Genomic DNA, 23,303 nt, shown 5'->3' on the forward strand with positions numbered 1-23,303 from the left:
GTTCTAGTGGTTGCTTTAGGTTTCATAGTATACCTCTTTAACTTATCACAGTCTATTCACAAATTATATACCACTTCACCTGTACTATAAAAATCTTACAGTAGCATATGGGTACTTCTATTACTCTGCCCCCAGTCTTTATGCTATTGTCCTATATTTTACTTACATATGTTATGAACCTCATTATACTTGTTATTTGTTTAACTAGTCAATTATAGTTTGAGTTAAGTAGTTTTTAAAAATCTTATACATTTATCCATATAGTTACAATTTCTGGTTCTCATTATTCCTTTCTGTAGATCCTTTTTTCCATATAGTATGATCTTTCTTCTGCCTGAAGGACTTCCTTCCCATTTCTTGTAGTGAAGATGTCCTGGTGATTAATTCTTTCAGCTCTTGTATGTCTGAAAACATCTATTTCACCTTTTATTTTTTGAAATTTATTTTAACTAGCTGTACAATTCTAGGTTGACAATTCTTTTTTTCATTTCAATGCTTTAAAGATGTCACTCCACTATTGCCTCACTTGCATACTCCTCACGAGAAATATGCTATAATTCTTATCTTTATTTGTACATAATGTGTATTTTTATTCTCTGGGTTCTTTTTACACTTTTTCTTTATTCCTGCTTTTGAGCAATTTGATTACAATATTATGTGCCTTGACACTTTTTTCATGTTTCTTGTGCTTGGAACTTCTTGAAATTTCTTCATCTGTGACTTAATAGTTTTCATTAAATTTGGAAACATTTCAACCATTATTTCTTCAAATATTTTTTCTGTTTCCCCCTCTCTTCTGATCTTTGGGGCTCAATTACATATGGGGGTGGGCAAAAGTAGCTCTACAGTTGTTTGTATGGAAAAATATCTAACAAGAATAAATAATAATACAAAAGTAAACTCTGTGTTTCACATACTCAAAACAGTAAACATACTTTTTCCCACACCTGTATATTAGGCACCTTAAATTTACCCACAGCTTGCTTGCTAATATTCTTTTTATTTATTCCTTTGTTTGTTTATTTGTTTCATTTTGGATAGCTTCTACTACTTTGTCTTCAAGTTCAATGATTTTTTTTCCTGCAGTGTCTACTCTGCAGTCAATCCCATCCAATATAGTTTCTCTCTCAAGATGCTGTAATTTTCATCTTTAGAAGTTTGGTTTGGGACTTTTAAAATATCCTTCTTGTTTCCATTCAACTTTTAAAATATAGCAAATACCATTGTGGAAACTATTTTAATTCCTTTGTCTGCTAATTCTAACATCTGGGTCAGATTTAGATTGGGTTCTGTTTGTCTCCTCACTATGGGTTGTATTATGTCAGTTCTTAGCATGTGTGGTAATCTTTGATTATATGCCAGGTATTTTGAATTTTACCTTTTCAGGATCTGACTGTTTTTGTGTTCCTGTAAATTTTTTTGAGTTCTGTTCTGAGACACAGTTATTTCAAAATAATTTGATATTTTTCGGTCTTACTTTTAAGTTTTGTTAGGCAGAGCAACATTTAGTCTAGGGCTAATTATTCTTCACTACTGAGACACGCTGCATCTGAGAACTCTACCCAGTACCCTGTAAATTATGGGTTTTTCTAGCCTGACTGGTGGAAACAGGTACTATTCCTGGCCCTGAGTGAGTGCTGGCCCAGTCCCCTCCAATCCTCTCAGATTGTTCTTTTCCTGACCTCAAGTAATTTCCTCATATACATGCACCAATCAGTACTCTGTAGATACTCCAAGAGGACTATCCACGGATCTTTGGAATGCTCTCTGTGCAGCGATCTCTAATCTGGTGCTCTATACTGGGAACTGTAATGGCCTTGGTTTCCTTAGACTCTCAGCTCCATCTCTATCGCCCAGGGAGTCCACCTGCTTCCACCTTAGTCTCCCTCCCTGTGCTATGGCCTGGAAACCCTCTCAGGGCAGTAACATGAGTTAGTGATAAGGTTTACTTCACCCCCCCACCCCCACCCCGCTCCAAAGAATCACTATTCTTTGTTGCTGATTTTCAGTGTCTTGAAAACTATCATTTATACATTTTGTGTAAATTGTGGGGGGCGGGGTTCAGACAGTAGGGTAAATGAGGTGCTTGTTACTCTATATTTGCCAAAGACAGAAATCCTCAAAAAGCATCTTAAGTGGCCTGTATATCTGTCTACACTACCCATTTTGTTCAGAGAACAACTTAATATAGGAACTTCTATTTCTTGAGTGACTTCTGTGTGCTATGCTTGGTATATTCATACAGAATTCATTCGTATGACATATTTATTGAATAGCTATTATGTGTCAGGAATTGTTCTAGGCAATGAAAATACACCGGAATACAGAACAGATTTTAGAAATCTTTGTCCCTATGGTGCTTATGTTCTACCTGAGAGAGATTAATGAAATTAATAATTTAGTTATATCATTAAAGGATAATAACTGCTATGGAAAAATAAAAGGCAGGTTAAGGGGTTTCAGGAATACTGGAGTGGAAATTAATGATTGCAGCTTTAAGTAGAATGGTCAGAGGAGGCTTCCTTGAGAAGGTAACACATCTGAGCCATGACTTGAAAGAGGTGAGGGAAGGAGCTGTGGATTGTATGGAGGAAGAGCATTCACACAGAGGAAGCATGCCTGGTATATTCAAGAAATCATAAGGAGACCTGTGTTGCTAGAGCAAAGAACAAGGGCGAGAGTAGTGGAAAATGCGGTCAGCATGGGAACTGGATTGAATAGGGTCTGAAAGGTTATTGTAAAGGCTTTGGCTTTTGCTGTGAGTGAAGAGAGGGGCCATTACAAGGAAAGAGAAGAGAAGGTTTATGATTTGGTATATGTTTTGAAAAAATAATTCTGGCTGTTCTCTTGAGCAGAGCTTGTAGGGTGATGGGTGGAAGCAGAGAGACCAATTAGGAGACTATGAATTAATTCAAATGAAAGATTACAATAGTTTTTTCCATGGTGGAAAAACAGAGATAGAGAGAAGGTGGATTTTGACATATTTCAAAGGTAGAACTAAGTACATTTCCTGACATATCCAATGTGGGTATAACAGAAAAAGAAGAGTCAAGGATATAGGCAGGATTTTTGGCCTGAGCAATTGGAAGGATGGAACTAACAGATGAGAAAGACTACTAGTGAAATGAACTTGGGGGAAGATGATGAGGAATGTAATATTGGACATATTAAGTTTGGTATGTCTGTTGGATATACAAGTGGGAATATTAAAATAGGAAGTTGGATATATGACCTGGAGTTCATGGGAGAGAGAGCGCTAGGCTGACAGATCAAGTAAGATGAAGACTGAGAACTGACCCAAATTTTAGCAATGTCCAGATCCTTGGTAAGTTTAAAACTTGATCCTCTTTTGAAGACTAAGAGTCAGGTGGGTGAATTTTACCATGTGCTAAAAAGTGAGAACTATTAAGTGAAAGCCTCGTCTCATCTTGCCAGATTTTGCTCATTTCACTAATAAGAAATGCAATTAACATGCCAGGCAAGATAGATAAACACTGAGTTTTACATCATTTATTTTTATAAATTTTTATTTTAGTCAGATGGGGAATGCTCTGATTTTAACATGTACCTCATTGACTACGGTAAAGGTATTTTTTCCTAGTTTCTCTCCAAAAACCTTTAAAAACTGGCAAAACCTTAACTATTGCATTTACTAGAGAATTCTTCCTCTTCTAGATTTGAAAACTAAATAAAATATAGAACAGTTACATTCCTAGCTTTTTTATTATACCTTTTGAAATAATTTGTATATACCTTTTAAATAATTTCAAGTGCCACAGAAAATAATGTTAATAGCTCAAAATCAAAAGAAGATAAAAAACGTAGGTATAATTTTTAAAATCTTTTTCTCCTCAAGCATTTTACGATGGGATAATGAGACAGATGTCTCTCAACTGGAAGGACATTTTGACATGGTTATGTGTGCTGACTGGTAAGTACATAAAAATCATAAAACTCCTGTTAGAAAAAATAGCTTTGCTGGAGTAATTGGGCTGAGCTGCTTTGCTGACGGCTAAGCAGAGTCAACAAATGAAGCACAAAGCCACCTTAACCTCAACAAATTAATATTCATCTCCATGTGACAGTTATAAGGTAGTCTTCTATCACACAGTAACTTCTACCACATTATTTCCCAAAGATTGATTTTGAGAAGCATTTCCATTTTCTGGAATTGCCTCTGTTTCATGCTTGACATATCACTAAATGGACGACTTAGGCAAATTGCAAATAATTATGGCTCAGAGAGGAATGGTCTCGAGAAAAAGGAGTTTATCAACACAAACAGCTCAATTAGCTTACTTCTTTGGAGAGATCTGACTATTGATATAAGGGAATATATGAGTATATATGTGTACACACATATATACTCTCCAGCAAATAAACATATCTGTGAATATCTTTAGGGAAATAGCTTTTCTTAAACATGTTTGCTATTTAATGTTTTCAATGTATTCAATTATGATATTTAATTATACATAAAACAAGAATTATAAAATTACATTTATTGTTATGCAAATAATAAAATTAAAGTCTCTGTCAGATGCCTGCTTTTTACAAATAATTTACATATTTTGTCTTCTCTTTTAGCCCCATCTACTTATTGTTAATAAAAGTCTGATCCTAAGTTACAGGATAAATATGTATCAAATGTTAATAATTATTTCGACTAATCTTAATGTATTTTCTTTATGCATGTTGAATAATAATTTTTGCAGCATATGGGAAATGTTGACAGTTCACAAGTATGTTCTCTGTTAAGAGTAAGATCTTATTTGTATTTTTATCACACTTCAGATTGAAAACACAAGTTCAGATTCTAAAGAAGATGTATTAGATTAATAAACCCAATCATAAGATTCAGAACCCAGGGAAGACTTCTCCTATTAGAGAGTTGAATGAATGGAATGAAATTTTCAGGAAGTCTTTATTGTTATTATTATTATTATTATTAAATTCAATTTTCAATGGGTAACTTTTCTACCTACGTCAATGAAATTAGATTTGTTTTCTTTTTTCTTCTGATAAATACTTCTCAATAAAAAAAATATTTTGGTTCATTTTTAGCTTGAGAATTTCTAGTTCTCCATGGTCCTTTTAGTCTCTTTGAACCCAATTTCAGAAGCCTATTTCAAAGAAGGGAGAAACAGATTTCTGATTAATCATTATTTCACTCCTCAATATTTCATCCCTCAGTATTTCAATATTTCATCCCTCATCTAATAAAAAATACGTAAGGAAATAAAATCTTACCATATGATTTGAGCAAGTAATTTAGTAAATGCCTTTCCTCACCAAATATGAGAAAAGACCATCCAGGTTTCATTGCACAGATGAAGATAGTGCTGGCAGGATTAGATCAGATTAAGCATTAAAGTCAGATCAGAGAGCAGCAGAAAGAGGGAAGGGAGGCAGCATCTTCTTGAAGGTTTAGACGAGGGTCGCACATGGGTGGGCTCTGATTATGTGTGGAAGGTCAGGTCTGGCCAAGAGATTTAGGTTAAATTTGTCCTTTGCACAAATATCAAAAGTTTGTCTTTTTCATACCTTATATTATGGACATTCACACCATGTCATTCTATTTGTACCAGAGAAACAAGCAGAGGAAGCAAGATTTAAGCTCTTTTCTGATTAGTGTTGTGTTAGGTTAAAAATAGCCACACAACATGTCTGAAAAATAGTCTTTCTTCCCTAGCCAACAACATGATCACATACAATCAGTATACATAATGCATATTCACTTAAGGCTTCCGTTACAAACAGATAACATGATACAATGTATATACACACATGCATGCACATCACAAACACATGCACATCTAGTGGTTCTGTGAGAGTTTATGAATTCAAATGAACTAAATATACCAAGTTTCATTTTATAAATGGCTTTTCTGTGAATGAATTAAGTTTTTTTTTTTCTTGGTGTTCTAAGTGCCAGAATGTCAGCCTGTTTATAATTTCCCATTAGGAAATATGAAACATTAAGCTACTCTCACTGCGATGCTAATATTATTTCCAAAAGAAATGCTTTGGTAATGGTCTCTCTTCTGATTCACAGGATGGGTAAGCTGCTTAGAAACTTAGAAAGTACTGTGATGTTTATAATATGTATGTTGTGCATATAGCAGTGAGGCACGGGGTTCCATGAGTTCTTTTTTTTTTTTAATTAAATAATTTTTCATTGTTATTCTATTACAGCTGTCCCTTTATATCCCATAGGTTTGGCGTTTCTCTTTCAGAGTTTCTGTCTGGATGTTGCTTCTGGGGGCAGACAGACAGATCATGGAGCTTAGTTTTTTGTTGTTTATTTTAGAATGTCACAGTGGAGGAAAAGGAAGCTCCCTTCTTTAGATACTACCTCCAAGATGAAACCTGAAATACTAAGTGCCAAAAATAAGTGCCCCACATAAATAGATCACTTAAGTCTCACCCTGTCCTTTAGTCATTGTCAGTCAATGAGATCTGGATTAGGCCACAGGAATATGAAGCAGGAGTCAGAGTTCAAATATTAGGTACATGGATTAAATTCTTATTGAAGCATTTCCGGCAAAGGGTGGCATTGTCTGACTCCCTGAATAGCTAACCAGTGGTACTGCTTGATCCCATTTACATGAAAACAAGCTCTATTCACAAACCTCTTCCCAACCCACATTGTGGTTCAAGTAAAATGCACATGATTACAACAAGCAGTGATATGTTTATGTTCTTAAATCATTCATATATTCATATATTTACATTCAAACATTCATAAACCTGTGGGTACTGGGGGAAAGAACTTATTTCCCAGAAGAAACAGTCTCTTGGTTTGCATCTAAATTATTAGCTCGACTAGATTATAAAATAAGACAAACTGAAAGCTAGTTATTATTTCACCATTCAGCATTTTTGACAATGAAATATAGTTTCATGGTTCAACAGTTCCTAAGTAACTTGTAAAATGTCAACTTTGAAATAAACAGAAGGGAAAATCGAGGTACGGTCATACCTGCAAAAGGATGCTGTTGACAAACATCAAAATATTAGAATATTTAACCACAGGTGTAGGAAAAAAACTGCTTATTAAGTTCCTTGGTTGACCGGTTTAAGGTCGAATTTAATGTGAGTTCCTTTCTGCTGGAATGCAATCCAGCCCAGTCCTTGCTGAGTTTAGAATAGCGAGTGATAGTTCATTCTAAACCTGCCTTTCCAGACTTCTGTTCAATCACAATAATCTACGAATCTGGAAGTAACACTTCTTTTTAATCCAGTGAACACTTCCATTCGGTGTTTGACGGCTTTCCAGTTTATTGTAGCTCTGCAAAAATAAAAAAATGATGTTGTCCATTTGGATTCTCTGAAGTCTTGGAAAGCGAGTCTCAAATGCCGCCGTAGCCTGACACATGGAGCTAGGTGTATAGGACCGTCAGCACCACCTGTGCGCGCCCGCAGCCTGAGACTCGGGGAAGAAATGGGGGAGGTACATCGCCTCACTTGCTCTCTCAGCAATTTTACTACGTACACTGGACTGTTTCTATTTTCTATTATTTTTACTTTCCTCTTAATGATTTTTTTTAAGTTTAGTTTTTGTGAAAATTTTTTTTTCTCAAAAAAGTCTCTAGAATTTCTTTGTTTTCTTCCAGATGCTGTAATCACGGATATTTCTAAATCACAACCCAAGGAACTTTACACCTGAAAAAATCTTTAACCCAAATGTAGTCAGCCCTTTCCCCTCTCATCTGAGGAAACTCAGTCCTAAAGAATATATACAAATTGCCAAAGATCTAACAATAAGGGACAGAGCCAAGTGAGATCAGAATAGGGCGTAGTGCCCACCTCCACACCAGTCAGATGATAACTACTGATAGAGGTCATTCTTCGCTGAAAGTTAATCTAAAACAGTGACCTTAGCACATTTCACCTTGAAAATTGCATAGAAGTCTTCCTTTTTGTGAAAAGTGACAGAGAAATGCCTCCTTGTCGCCAGCACTAATTAATTTCCCTATGAGAGGAGTTGTAAATGCTCTGTGCCCTGCACAGAACTGACGGATTCTAAGGGAGGTGACGAAAATGTTCCAGCACCTTTCCTTTGTCATAAAATCTGTGATTCAGATCAATGGAGCCAAGCCAGTGTTGATCCCACAAGTGAATTACGGAGAGGTGTGCATGTGTGCGTGCGTGCATGTGTGTGTGTGTTTTAATGGCCAAACTAGACTGTCAATGCATTTTGATCAGTAACGGAAGGGCGAGTTGAAATGGTATCTCCATCCCAATCACTGACCCACTCAGCCTTTTTAAATAGATCCACTTAAGCTACTGCTGTTCTCTGAGTCCATTAGGACTTATTTAAGGGGTGCATTTTCAGGAGATTATATATCACTCCCATTAAAGCACATTGAAATTGCTCATAGGATGTATCCTACAAAGCGTTATAAATTCTCCATCAGAACTAAGGAGAAAGGTGAGCTTGCTTGGAATAAAGGCCACTTAGAGAACTACAAAAATTACTTTGGGAAATTTGATTTGGAGCGATGGAGTAGACATTACCTTTCAAATAACTGTGTTTGGAATGTGCACTGTGTGTTAAGCTACGTTTGCTGGTAAGCTGTGATGTTAATATCTTTGTCACCATTACCAATATTAAGTAGAAAGAGTACTTTTTAGGGTTATGCTTTAAACTCAGCTTTTAAGATGATGTTTATTTATCCTAACAATCTTACCAGCTCTTAGGATGCACAGGTATAAACCGAGCATGGTCTTCTGCTTAAAGCTATGTATCCCAGCCAGCCAGGTATTCTATAGGCCTGAGTACCTGACAGATGTTTTCCTACCATGATAGCCTTCTTTTAAAAAATGCAATCAGAATGCTTGATTATTAAAGCTTAAGATATCATTACCTTACTGAAGAATAAGGTGTATAGTTCTGAAGAGAAAAATAATTTTTCAAAGATATTATTTACTTCTTAGAGAGAAGGGAAAGGAGGGAGAAAGAGAGGAAGAGAAACACTGATGTGTGAAAGAAACGTCAATCAGCTGCCTCTCACACGCCCCCAACCAGGGACATGGCCCACAACCCAGGCACGTGCCCTGCGAGGGAATCGATCCGGCAACCCTCTGGTTCACAGGCTGGTGCTCAAGCCACTGAGCCACACCTGCCAGGGCTGAAGAGAAAAAAATGTAAAACACTTAGATAGAATTTGATTTCTTTCTTATTAATTTTTAATGGTTCTTAATTGCTGATTAATATGACTTAAATACAAGTTTTTATAGCATTTGAATTAGCATTCTGTGTTCTAAGATTTAAGTATTTTATATGGAACGACAAGACAATTCTCCTATGGGTGGTAAATAGGTTATCCTGATTGATGGAAGGAATGGGATAAGGTTCCCCTTCTAGACATGACTTCTAGCTCATCTTAAGAGTATTCTTTTTCCAGGGCTCAAACCATCCTTTTATAGAACCTTCTACTAATCATGTCATGGTGAAACCCAAGCACTGACTTCTTAGAAACTTCTCATAAAGTGCTCTCCCCACCTCTCCTTCTCAAATGAGAGAACTGGAAGAGCACCTAGTCTGGTGAAACACGCTGCCTAAATGTAGATTCTTCCTTACCGTAAAGGAGTGCATATAGCTTGTTTTAGGGCCTTTGAAACTAATACTTTACTGAAGCTCCTCCATTTCAAGGAGGGTGTTGATCTACCCGTCAGGCAGTAAGCAAATATTTATGGAGTCCCTTCTATGTGTGTATGAACAGGCTGGAAGCTCCTTATGGATGGGAACTTTGTCTTATTCATAACTTATTTCTAATGCCTAAAACTACAAACTACTAGTATGTAGTAGGTGATAACAAATATTTATCTACATATATTATTAATTTGATTCCCACCACAGCCACATAGGTGGACCTTTATTGATAAAGACACAGAGGCCTCATATGAAGTGACTTGTCCAAGGTGACACAGTGGAAAGGTCAGAGCCAGAGCTCTATTAAACCATGAACTACGCTCGGTGCTTGCCTGAAGTGTGGCTCTACACAGCAATCCTCCTGCTGGCAGCTGATACTCACCCTTAGCTCCAGGAAGGACGAGGAAGGGTCCTGGAGTAGGCAGTACTTACTCATGCTATATGAGGAGCAGGGAGGCTACACCAGAGGGGCCGACACCAAACTGCAGCTTTAGAAATGGGAGTAGGGCCCCCACTCAGGCTCCTCATGAGATGGCTGATGCACAAGGCACCCAAGTGTTCTAGCCTGTGACTCCCAGATAAGGAAACTGTCCCAAGCTTCCAAGAGAAGGCCTGGTGAAGACAGGGTCAGATTGACCCAGCCAAAGGATGATAGAGCAACAATAGAAATTCTCAAAAGAGCAGAGGATGAAAAAGAAAGAGGACAGTGAAATGGGAACAAATCAACATGGAGATTGGGGTGAGGGGCATGGAATCCCGAGTTGCCATGGTCTCTGTGACACATCCCCTAAACCTTATCTTTGTTTTTGGAACCATTTAGTCCTAGGTCTCTGGTTGAATCTAACCTCAGTGCTGTTCCTACTTGCCAAAAGCTGTCACCACCTGAGATCTCTCTGTGGTTTGGGTGCCACAGGGCTACTGGTTTGTTTTCGGAGGGTGGGCTCACAGCACCCTGGGTATGCAGAGGGCCCACACAGGTCTACAGAGACAATTCCAATGGCAGGCAGTGCTGAGGGAGCTTCCTGTCAGCCAGATGACTCACCCAAACAGCAGCTTAGAAATCATCCCCATGACAATAACATAGGGCCAGTTGTGTGCCTGCATGTTGATGGCTTGGCTTGGTTGCATACCACTGACCATGGTGTCTTTTTTTATTTTTCCAGCCAGACACTTGAGTAGAAGGAAGCAATTTCTCTTTTCTGGTGTTGAGTAAACAGGTGTAATTAGCCCTGTACTTATCTCCATTAGTATCATTAGACTTGAAAACTCAGTTTAATCTGGATTCTGTTCATTTTTCAACGTCAGCCTGTTTCTGGACCAGTACAGAGCCAGCCTTGTTGATGCAATAAAGAGATTACTCCAGCCTGGGGTAAGTATGTTTCTATTTTCTCCTGAACACTGGCTTCAGAATAATTAGTCTGTACACAAAGATGGAGAGAGTAATGGAATGGCAGGATTAATGTCATGTAATACTTTAATACTTATTATGTCCAACTTCAATTGGGTCTTCTGATCTATCAGATTCTTTCCTAATCATAACTAGGAAACTTCTTACCCTTGGCCTTCTGATAAGGAACACAGTGGGTAGTAAAATAAATGAAACCACTTCAAAGATAGCATGAGATTATTTTTATCAAAGAATTTCTTGAGTCTTTTCCTTTGATAACAATATCTTCATATTAAAGTAGAAGTATGATATTGGAAGTTTTCTGTTGACTTCTGTCATTTTAAATCCCTTCAATGGTAACCTTTGTCATTGCGTATTTATTTATTGCAAAAGAATTTTTTCTTTCTATTTCTGTTTATATTGAAGAAAAAGGACTTAAGATGAATCTGTGTATTAAAAGTTCTTTGCTTTAAAAGGAATCCATTATTTATATATTATGAACATTAAGTCACAATGAAGCCAAGCATGGCATAAAATATTGTGCACATTTTTTACATTTATATATCCATTTATGCCTGTGAGTAAATTACAGAGTTTGTATCCACTCTTATTTAGTTGGGCTGTTATACTAAGCTAGGAGGTCCTGCAGCCTAAACGGAGAGTTAATATGTGTCTATTTAAAGTAAGAAAACGAGTTTAGAGCTCACGCATTAAAAAAAAAAAAATCAAATTAGTATCTAAGGGTCTTGCTGTAGCATTGAATTTAAAATAGGTTAATAATGTTACTGTAGTCTAAGACAGGAACTCACATTTGAGAAAAGACTGCCGAGTGCGTGTGTGTTTTCTTAAGTTCTGTTTCTAAAGTCTTTTTAAAAAAGAGGGTTTGCTCCAGTCTTCTGAACTCAGTGAGACTTACAGACTAATACCTTTCAATATTCCTTTTATATCTCTTTTCACATTGAAGGTTCCCAGAGCAATCTGATGATCATCCTTTGCCTTACGCTGTTGCTTTTTATTTTGTTATCTCTATATACATAGCTCGGAAACTTTAAACAGGCCTCTCAGAGGAGAAACCATGGCTTTGTAAGTGGTAATCAAGTAAATTGGCCTTCTCAGTTCCCTCTGTGAGATGGGTAGTAGGTCTTGAGGCAAGGAAGGGGTATGCTCCAAGCTACTGAAGGCTGCTGCCCTGGTTGGGAGAGAGGCCCAAGTTGAGGGTAGAAAAAGGAATTTGGGGCCTCTTCATTCCATCCGTGAGCCTTGGGTGATTCCCATGAGCATTTGCAAGGTCAGGATTTTCAGAGAGGGCACTGAGACTCTTGGGTGTAAAGGCCCCTGTGGAAGTGCATCACACACAGATACAATGCTTCAGGGACACCTTGGTCTCACATCGAACAAACAGCACTTCACTCTTCACCAACGCCCCTCAAAGCCTACTGGTGGCAAATACTCCATTTTGCCGCAGATTTGTGTGATTTACCCAGGATCTATTGTAGATCATTTCAAAACTGCCCAAGCTATGAGTAGACCTAAATGCAGATTGGGCTGGAATCTCCAGCAGCTCTCCAGTACCCTCTATTAAACCTGGAATCCCACTCCTCCCTTGCCTGAAGTGTGGCCCCACACAGCATCCCCCTCTGAGTGAACACATCAGCCCTCCTACTGATAGCTGATCTTCACCCTTCACTCCAAGAAGGAGGAGGCAGGACCCTGGAGTAGACAGTGCCTACTCATTCTGCGTGCGGAGCAGGGAGGGAGACTAGGTTCGAGGGGCCTGTATTAGAACTGGGAGTAGGGGGCCTGCTTAGCTCCTCCAGGTGTTCTAGCCGGCACGGTTAGGGGTCCACTGTAAGGGGGGATGCCCAAGTTTTGAAGGGCACATGGACATTCCAAAATTACCACCCAGGAAACTAATCCCTATTGGGGGGTCTGGGGAGGCACAACACTTACACCAACTCCGCCTATATCCAGGTGGACTCTAGGAGGGTCATGTGGACTTTGCAGTGACCAGCAACTCCATATCCCATGCCAGTGGGCTGGAAGGGTTCCCAGAATTTGGGGGTACCAGAGGAAAAACTGAACTGTTCTTAGCTCTCAGGGCTGGCTGTTATGCTCCCAAAGGAGCACCCCCTGCTCAGTGTATGGGTTGTGGAAGTCACAGTCCAAGACTAAGAAAACAGTAAAGGTTTCATTCCATTACAATTAGAGCTGCTTTTAATGTTTCTTGACAACTCCTCCATGGTTTTGTGGCCCAGGGGTCTGGAGGTGCCACAGGAGGCCCACAGAGAAACAACCAGGGGCTATGCCGGTGGATCCTGAGTTCTTCGTAATTCAAGGCTCAGCAAAGTCAATGGGAGATACAAGTTTTCAGGATGCTCAGCAAAAATTACACTTGAGCCAAATGCTTCAGATTCTTGGGGGGTGGGGGCAGGCAGTCTCTGAAGGTAAAGCATAGTGGGTAGAGTCAGAAATATCTTCATACAAAACCAAGTGCATTCTTCCTATGTAGCCACTGGGTTCATCTCTCCAAGCCACAGTTTTCCACCTATAAAATAAGGAGTATGTTCATGCCCCATACCCCATGCTTTGGAAAGCTTTAACACCCTCTTGGCTCTGAATATATGTTAGCTCTTGTTACCTTGAAAAACGAGAGACTTTCTGGCTGTGGTGGGTACAGAATGGAGGGGGGCTCTTTCCAAATATTAAATATTTTCCTTGAAGAAATGTTGGCAGGAAGGCAATAAGCCATTTCCTTGATCTTGACTTTGACAACTTCTGCACCTAACGGGGCACATGGTGTCTCTCCTGCACCCATTTTCTGCATCCCTGCAGCAGGCCCTGCATTGGTCCCAGGGAGATTGTATACCTGGCCTGGATGAAGAGGACATTTTACTGTAGACAACCTGCACTGCGTGAAGGGAGAGAGATTATTATTGGATGGCAAGGATGAAATCATTGCAATACGGAGGTCCAAGTGTCAGGCTGTGGGAAGGAAGGAATTCTGTCATTTTGGGGAGTGTGGTGCTTTGATTTCTAGCTCTGGCAAGTCAGCTGTCTGGAGTCATATTTCCAGAGGCAGAGAAAGTAGTTAGAGAGGAAGTCTCTCTGCTTTCCAGTTTTTAGAATGTGTTCATGAATTGAGGGGGGCGGACCTCGGGGAGGGCTTAGCTACCAGAATGGGCTTCTGACAATCTCAAATCCCAGGGCTGAGCTTAGATTCTCTGCCAAACAGCCACCTGTGCTTGGAAAGTTATTCTAGGTAGCCCCAAATTTCAGCAGCAACTGTTCGTCATCTGCCCCAGATGGAAACTTTCCTCAACTTGCTGGTTGAGAAAAATTGTAAAACGTTTGACTCCTGCCAGAATACTACAAGGGACTCCCCAGGAAACTTAAAATATGAAAAGAAAAAAATATATATTAAAAAGGAATGAAATCAGCAAATTTTACTCATTCTAAGAAGCAATTCCTCCCCATCCCCCCAGCCTCAACCCTCACCACCACCAATACACACACACACACACACACACACACACATTTCTCTCTGGTGAGTGGCTTCTTCCTGCTGATGATTGATAGGTGCCCCTCTGCTGTTGCGTTCTTTAAAAAACACCACCAATGTCTGATATCAGGGGACCCAAATGTAATTTAAAGTAGCCACAGCAGCCTGCAAGTTGAACTTGAGTCCAGAAATGACATCCAGCAAATGGTATCTACTAATATTCCTCTGAAATGGCTTTGGATGCAGGGAGGGGAGCCAAGCCAGCTAGACAGTGTGAGTGTACTCGGGACCACGAGGAGATAGACAGGGGTACAATATTGGCAGCTCTCCGGCTTGTTATCCCTGCTGACCGATTGTCAAGAACTCAAAAATATCACAGTGGAATTCATTTAACTTTCTTCAGAAACGGGCCCTAAATGACAGCCCAATTCCTGGAATCCTGCCTAAAAGTAAGGAGCGCTGTAAACGTAAACCATGGACTCTCATTTTAAGTGAGTGGTTTCTTTTTATTGACAGGATTCCTCCTTTAAAAAACACCTAACATCTCTGTGTGTACCTATGCAAACCTTTGTTTTGCTCAGCTCAGGGAAATGCCTGTGAGTGTGGGCTCAGAGCAGTGAGCTGAGATGGTGCTGAAGAACCCTTGGGCTCCTGTCTGTACATGGCTGGGTCAGAGGCCCCGCCCATTCTCCCCTGTTCGTGGTGAGAAGCTGTGTTCAGCCAAGCCGGGCTCTCCCAGGTGGAGGAACAGAGAGTCCCCAGGTGGTCTTAAGACCTCCAAGTAGGGGCCTAGCCCTCAAAGTGCTTTTCTGAAGTCCCCCCGGGTGCTTTTTCAGCATGTGCAGTGCTTAGTCTCTGCCCCCAAGGAATTTCTCATTCCTTGTGGAGATGGACAACGCACAGGTGGGACCACAGTGGACAGTGCGCCATGGCTTCTAACAGCTCCACGCTTGACCATGTGTAGCCTGGTGCTATTTTTATTCTGTGGATTTTTCTAACTTATACCTTGAATAGAATATGCGGTACTCAAGGGTTTGGACTCTATCTTGATTCAAGAAATATTTGTTGAGCACTGACTATCTGCCTGGCACTGTGCTGGGGAATGTGGGGGTAGGGGCATAAACATGAATAACAAGCACAGTGAGAATTTCATGGATTGTTGGCAGGCAGATTGATGCATGAGCTACCAGGGATTAGAATGCAATATGGTGGGTACTAGGAAGAGCCACAGCACAGAGTGACTCACCACCTGAGGAAGGTTTGCCCAGAGGCAGTGGTATTTGATTTTGGCCTTCAATGGTCAAAAGGGCATTCATTCCAAGCCTCAGAGAAAGGGACTAGAAGGCAGTATCCCGGTTGGAGCAAACAGTGCTCATAGGTATAGAGTATGAAAAAGCATGCTGTGTCTTAGGGTCAACAAGACATTTGCTGGAGTTTAAGAGTATCTTTGTGGTTTAGGGATTAGGGTGAAGAGGGGCAGGAGATAAGGCTAAGGAGTTAATTTGGGGTACCATTTTATGAAAGGCTCAGAACACTATAATGAAGAGATTGGACTTTATTATATGGGTAATAAAGAAGCATTGAAAGTTTCTGAGCAGCGAGGAGGTCAGACGTGGTTTCTAGAAAGATCACTCTGGTCACAGCATGAAGGCTGGAATGGAATTAGAGGGATCTTGAAAGCAGCAAGATTCCTCATGGGTCAAGTGTGAACCAACTATTTCAATTAGGTGAAGACCTGAAGATTGAGAAGTGGGAACTGAATGGGTATTCACCAAGAGAATCATTTGGAAAACATTTATTGAGTGACTCTCAGAAGCCAGACACAGTGCCAGGGCCTGGGGATAGACTGACCTACAGCATAATCCCTCCCTAAAGGAGCACGTAGTCCAGCATGAGAGACAAGCAATTGACAGTTACCTGATGGTGAGTTAAGGATATGGCAGAGGTATGCGTAACCCATGGAAGCAAGGAAGTGGAGGCCCAGTGTGGAGGCCCAGCATGGAGGCCCAGCATGGAGGTCAGAGGAGCTCAGCACAGACATCACAGGGGCAGGATTTCTAATCTGTTGCTGAAGGATGAGTCAGTGTTTACCACGCCACCAAAGAACTTGGATTACGAGAGTGTTCCACGTGACAATGGGTATGTTTGCAGGTTAGAAGACATGGGATCCATGTCAGAACAAAGCAGAGAACTGCAATGAGTTCGGCCTGATTAGAGCCCAAGGTGAGTATGAAGCAGGGACAGGGATGATGCTGCAGAACTAGGTATGGGTCATGGCCTTCCTGGGTTTTGCCTGTCATCCCAAAATGGTGAGACACATGTTAGTGGGTTTCAACCTTGTTTAAATGGCAGAACTCTTTGGTCTAAATATTTTCAGCCAGCACCCCAATTATAGAACAGAAAAGTGAAGCAGCTTCAGTTACACTGAATACAAGATTAGATATGACAAGTTTAGCACTTCCTCTCTCCTCGTCTCTCTTCTACCTTCTCCAGGTCACCCTAGAAGTGACTAAAACAGTTTGAGAACCACGTGCAGCAGGTGACAGTGATGTGGGTTGGGAGATGTGGCATTAGAAGGTTTTAAAAGGCAGTGCCATGGTTCCCAGGTTTTTAGCTTGATTTTAAAGGTAAAGAATATGAAAGTGCTTGGTACATACTAGGTGCTCACTATGTGTGTCTGAGTGAGGGGCGGTGAGGCAAGAGATGAATAGCACCCTGGGAAGGCTAGGGGTTTGGAACCAAGGATAATGAGTTTCATTTTTGATGGAATGAGTTAAAGGTACTTTCAAAACATCCTCATGGAAAGATCTAGTAGGCACCTGAAAATATGGGTAGGGGCTCTGGGCAAAGGTGAATGCTGCAGTCATATACTTGTGATTTGTGATGTATAAGTGATAGTTGAAGTTCTGGACTTTGGTACAATAGCCTAGAACTGTATAGAATATGAAGGAAAAGTAGGCAGAGCTCTGGGACCACTGGCAATTAAGGGGCAAGTGGAAGAAGAGAAGCCAGGGAAGGGCCTGAGAGAAATGTAGGGGAGGAAGCAGGAGGAAGCAGGCAAGGGCAGCATCTCAGAAACCAGGTAAAGAAGAGGTTTGAAAATAAGCATAAGCTTAAACATGTAATCGGTATTTAATAGTTGGTGGTCTGGAAGTGAAAAAGGAACCAAGGCATTTCATTGGCATGGCATATTCCTTTTAAAATAGATCTGAAGCACACTTATTTTTTTCCAGAAGTACATACCCTTTAATATGTCCAGAAAGATAACAATATCTGCACTCACAATATAATTGTTGTTTAGTGGAACAACTCCTCTTCTCTCCCCAGGGATAAACAAATTCTCTCAAATTTCTCTCATCAGTCAAATTTTTACATTCAATTGAGTTTTCATTCTGAGTTTAAAATGATTCTGTGATTGTGAATGCTTAGAAACTTGTGCTTTGGTAAATTAAAAATAATTTTTCTAAAGGGATGGGTTAATTTGAAATCTTTGTTTTTTTTTTCTCACGTGTTTTGATTTTTGTAGCCTAAATTGTAAGGTGTGTTCCTCTGATTGTACCCCACAAAGGGTCTGGCTCCACTGCGGGTGCGAGGAGTTTCTAAAACCACTCTATGGGGTGGGTGCCGGCACTCGGTGGGCCTCAGTGGATGCTTATTGAATGAATGGATAATGTAGTGTTGACCCTCCTAACGATGAAGCCCCACCTCAAAGGTGTCTGTATTCACTGAAATGAAAAGCAGTACATTGTAAAACTCATAACTGAGTGATTAGAGATGAAAACTCCTGCCTGCTCTTTGTCTTTCTTATGGGTACAGTATTGCGCACAGGTGCTGCCCTCTGAAATCCCATTGCAGTTGCTGATTCTATTAACACTTCTTGAAGATAATCTTTTCTAAAGCATAAGCAGTAGAACATGGCCTTTGAATTCCCAAAGACTTATATTTCTCAGATTATTCAGCATCTGGGTTTAGTTTATTCTCTCAACAAATATTGATTGAGTGTCTACTATATGCTTGACCCTGAGAAAAGGCAGTGAATAAACATTAGAAGATCGCGTTGGCACAGAGCATACATTCCAGGTAGAGGAGACAGGTAGTAGCAAACAGAGATACAGTGTGTGTTGGAGGTGATGAGTGCTAAGAACAACAATAAAGTAGGGAGATGGGTGAATAATAATGGGGGATGGCCTGATGTTTTGGACTGGGTGGTGAATGAAGAAGAAAAGGTAAACTGAGACCTAAAGGAGGAAAGAGATGTCTGTTCAGAGAGTGCTGCCATGGGCTTAGTTGCAGTCCCCCAGCCCACCCCAGCCAACACAGGGGGTGCGATGTGGGGAACATATGCTTTGTACATGCAAACATCAACCCAACCAAGCATCCCGTAGCCCTGTGAACATTATGATAAATAGCTTAGATCAGCAATTTTCAACCAGTGTGTCACAAGAATTTTTAAAACATGTAATACCTGACTATTTAGTCAGAAGTACTGATATCTTTTCCCTTAGATTGTCAGATTTAAAAAATGACAAGAGCCAGCACAAAAATAGCAGCCTGGTGTGAATGCCCTGTCTTGAACCATAACTATATAGGTCATATAATAGAGTTGCATCTTATTGGTCATGTCCCATAATAAGGTTGTGTCTGATTGGTTAATACTTGGTACCAGAAATCCTTATATGCAAGTATAAGCATCTGATTATTACTTTTTTAGTATATTCATTGATTATATTGTTAAAGTAGTCCCAATTTTTTCCCTTTGCTCTCCTCTGCCCAGTACCCACTTCCCTCCAACAATCCCACCTCCTTTAGTTCATGTCCATGGGTCATGCATATAAGTTCTGTGGCTTCACCCTTTCTTATGTTATTCTTAACTTCCCCCTGTCTATTTTGTACAAACCAATTATGCTTCTTAATCCCTGCACCATTTCCCCATTTCTCCCCTTCCCCCTCCCAGCTGATAACCCTCCAAATGATCCCCATACCTATGATTCTGTTTCTATTCTGGTTTGCTTTGTTGGATTTTGTTTTTATTTTTTAGATTCAGTTGTTGATAGTTATGAGTTTGTTGTCATTTTAATGTTCATAATTTTGATCTTCTTTTTCTTTAGTAAGTCCCTTTGACATTTTATATAATAATGGCTTGGTGATGATGAACTCCTTTAGCTTTACCTTGTCTGGGAAGCACTTCATCTGCCCTTCCATTCTAAATGATAGCTTTGCTGGATAGAGTAATCTTTGTTGTAAGTCCTTGCTTTTCATCACATTGAATACTTCTTGCCAATCCCTTCTTGCCTGCAAAGTTTCTCTTGCAAAATAAGCTGATTTCTTTTCTCTTGCTGCTTTTAAGATTCTCTCTTTATTTTGAACCTTTGGAATTTTAATTATGATGTGTCTTGGTGTGGGCCTCCTTGGGTCTAGCTTGTTTGAGACTCTCTGTGCTTCCTGGACTTGTATGTCTATTTCTTTCACCAAATTTGGGAAGTTTTTCTTCATTATTTTTTCACATAAGCTTTCAATTTCTTGCTCTTCCTCTTCTCCTTCTGGCACCCCTATGAGTCGAATGTTGGTATGTTTAAAGTTGCCCCATAGATTCCCAAGCCTCTCCTCACTTTTTCCAATTCTTGTTTCCTCATTCTGTACTGATTGACTGTTTTTTTATTCCTTACATTCCAAATCATTGATTTGAACCCTGGTTTCCTTCCCTTCACCATTGGTTTTGTGTGGATTTTCTTTTGTTTCATTTAGCATAGCCTTCACTTCTTCCCTTATGCATTTGCCATGCTCAAGCATATCTGTCAAGCCTGTGAGCATCTTTATCACCAGTGCTTTGAACTCTGCTTCTCTTAGGTTGGCTATCTCCTCATTGCTTAATTCTCCCACTGGAACCTTGATCTGTTCCCTCTTTTTGGCCATACTTCTCTGTCTACTCATCTTGACAGGCTCCTGTGTTGTCTCTAGGTCTTAGGTAGAGCTATCGCACCTATTCCATTGTAAGGGGTGGAGCCTTAGGTTTGTGGTCAGTACAGGGCGACCTGTTTCTCCACGTTGTGGCTCTGTGTGTCGGGGAGGGGTCTGAGGGGTACAATACCACTTGCTCAGCACTTGTCCCTTTTCCAGGCACTTCTCCCACTTCCGTATGGGACTGGCGCCTCTCTAGCTGTTGCCCTGGCCATCATTCCCAGAGTAGGTGGTTCTGCAGATGTTCTAGGACTGTGGGGGCCCTTTAAACAAGCGGACTCTACTAAGAGACTGGCAGTTTCTTCTTCCACCCCAAACCCCACTGGTTTGCACAGTCAGAAGCAATGAGGCTATATTTTCCCCGGTGCTGGAAATGTGAGCTTTGTGATCTGGTCTGGTGCTAGGAGTGCTCCCCAGGTGTCCCTCCCTACTTTTTAAAAATGTGTGATTACTCTTTATGCTGACCTGCTGCTTCCACGGCTGCTGCTGCCACCACACCGCATCCTCTGTGCCCTGGCTCACCCCCTCCTACCTGTCTGGATGAGTATTTCTTCTTTATATCTTTGTTTGTTGGATTTCCATGCAGCTTGATTTTCTGGAACTTCTGGTTATCTCTAGTTTTGAGGTAGTTGTATTCCTTCTTAGTTGTGCTGGGAGACACAGTGTGTCTGTCTAGGCCTCCATCTTGGCTGGAAGCCCCCTGATTATTTTTTAAAGTCACTTTGGAGCAAAAAGAGTAGGTAATTATTACTCTTTTGTAAATCAATCAAAATCATACCTACTTCTTGGTCAGATCAGCAAAAAATATTCTTTTTTGGTGTGCCACAGAATTTTAGTAATTAGTTTATGTGTGCCATGAGAGGAAAAAGGTTGAAAATTGCTGTCTTAGATAATAGCTATTAAAAACCAACTCTTCCATTATAATTGTAAGACAATTTTTGCAAGTGAGTTTAAAACCAAAAAAAAAAAAAAAAACAATAAAAACCCTTCCATTATTCAAAAATCCAGAAGGGCAACCAGCTCTTAGAAATGACTACAATGACCTACTAAGATTCCCTCTTTTTAAAAAAACATGGAGGCTTTTGGTCCCCTGCCGAGACCATGTATTACAGCTAGTTTTACATCAAAATGAATTTTTACTGCTAAATTTGAAAACCGCCTCAAAATAGCAATTAATATTGGAAAAGTTGACAGAACCTTAAGTGTATTGGCATGATTGGTGCTGCTATAATTACGTGCCTGAGTGTGTACATGTCCTTGTAAACACAGTATGAAAATACACTCGATGTCTGGGACAGTGTATCAGTATTTGTTCTTGCAGGTAAATGAGGGAAAGAGTGACAGGGAAAAAGAACTGATAGAAGTTTTATAGCACTGTTATGTGCTATAGATGTTTCTAGTCTTATATCTATTTAACCTTGCGTTTCAAACTATTTTTATATTCATCACTTCATCTGATTCTCAAAACTTGCTGCAGTGGGTGGGCGCAGGCTTTGTTCTTCTCATTTGCTGGATGAAAAAACTCAGTGGTTCAACTAGGATGACTTGAGTTTCTCATCTGCCAAATGAGATTAAACTAACATCTCTGAGGTCCCTTCTAGATCAACAGCTTTAGAGTTTTCTGATTTTCCTTTCTGCCACACAGTTCTTTCTTGTATTCTTCAACCCCTTCAGTGTGTGTTTAATCATCTGTCAAATGTAAGGTCTCCCATACAAGGCTGTTGAGAAAATTGTTGAGAGGATTAAAGGAAAGTTGAAACACCTAGCACAGTGATGGCTATTATTATTATTATTGTCATCACTAATACTAATAAGGAGGCAAGGATGTGTGCAAGAAAGAGCATTGGCATTGGAGTCAGATAAACTTTCAATCATTTACCAGTTGTGTCTTCTTGGCCAATTATTCAACCTTCCTGAGCATCCTGTAAAATGGAGCTGATGATCCCTATGTTGGTGGTGGTTTGAAGACTAAGGAAGGCAATGGATGGAGCACCTCTCCCCGTTTCTGACACGTACCACATGCTCAGATAAGTAGTTGGCAGGTATAAATGGTAAACCACCTTTCATAAGAAACTGGCATAGATTTTCATGATTCCCTGCAAACCTAACATGGCATTTCATCAAGGTGAAACGTAACCTTGAAATTAACAGAAGCATACAGTCATCTTTTAAACAAAAAGAAGATTCTGAAGCTTAGCCATTTTGTGCACATCCAAGAGGGAGAGGAAAAATCCATGTGTACCCAGTAGTTAGCACATGATCATTGTGGAATTTCATGTTGGATGGTCTTCTGAAATCTGGTACATATTTTATTCAAGTCCTCCCATTCTCCCCACTGCAACAATCTTATAAGGTTGTGTGATTTATTTAGAAAAGCCTGTTTACCCTCTTTATACTACTTTCTTTGAAAAGGAACCATGTGAGTACTGTGAGGCGCTGCTTTGCTAAAATGATGACCATTTTGAAGGATTCAGTGAAGCTGGAAACCAAGATCCTTGTAGCCTTGTGTCTGACAGTGTGGTCACAGAAAAAGCTGGTGATGGGACTGAGATGTGAATGTTCTCCAGCAGGGATTGTGGTTACTTGTCTCCATGGAGGATTTCTTGGTACCGAATTTTCAGAGCACAGTAAGCTAACATTTACAAGCATCTGTTGCCACATGCTCTGGAACTGGGTTGCAGACATGTTGGCAGCTGCTAGTGCGTCGCAAGGTGGGTGGCACTGCCCTGGACTGCTTACTCTAAAATCTAGTGCTTTTGTATAAATCACTGGACCCAAAAGAGGTGTGTGTTGTGCAGAAT

General features: G+C 40.1%; 1 protein-coding gene across 1 annotated transcript in view; it reads left to right on the top strand.

The window, feature by feature from the left end:
• CAMKMT (calmodulin-lysine N-methyltransferase) overlaps positions 1 to 23,303 on the top strand; it is a 384,338-nt gene that overhangs the window by 354,458 nt on the left and 6,577 nt on the right. The window contains exons 8-9 of the mRNA XM_090280235.1: positions 3,857 to 3,931; positions 10,964 to 11,027. Coding sequence (XP_090136361.1) covers positions 3,857 to 3,931; positions 10,964 to 11,027 — 139 coding nt within the window. The remainder of the gene's footprint in view (positions 1 to 3,856; positions 3,932 to 10,963; positions 11,028 to 23,303) is intronic.

Source organism: Furipterus horrens, unplaced genomic scaffold (assembly GCF_987537825.1).
Source record: "Furipterus horrens unplaced genomic scaffold, mFurHor1.1.pri manual_scaffold_6, whole genome shotgun sequence".
Classification (NCBI taxonomy): domain Eukaryota; kingdom Metazoa; phylum Chordata; class Mammalia; order Chiroptera; family Furipteridae; genus Furipterus; species Furipterus horrens.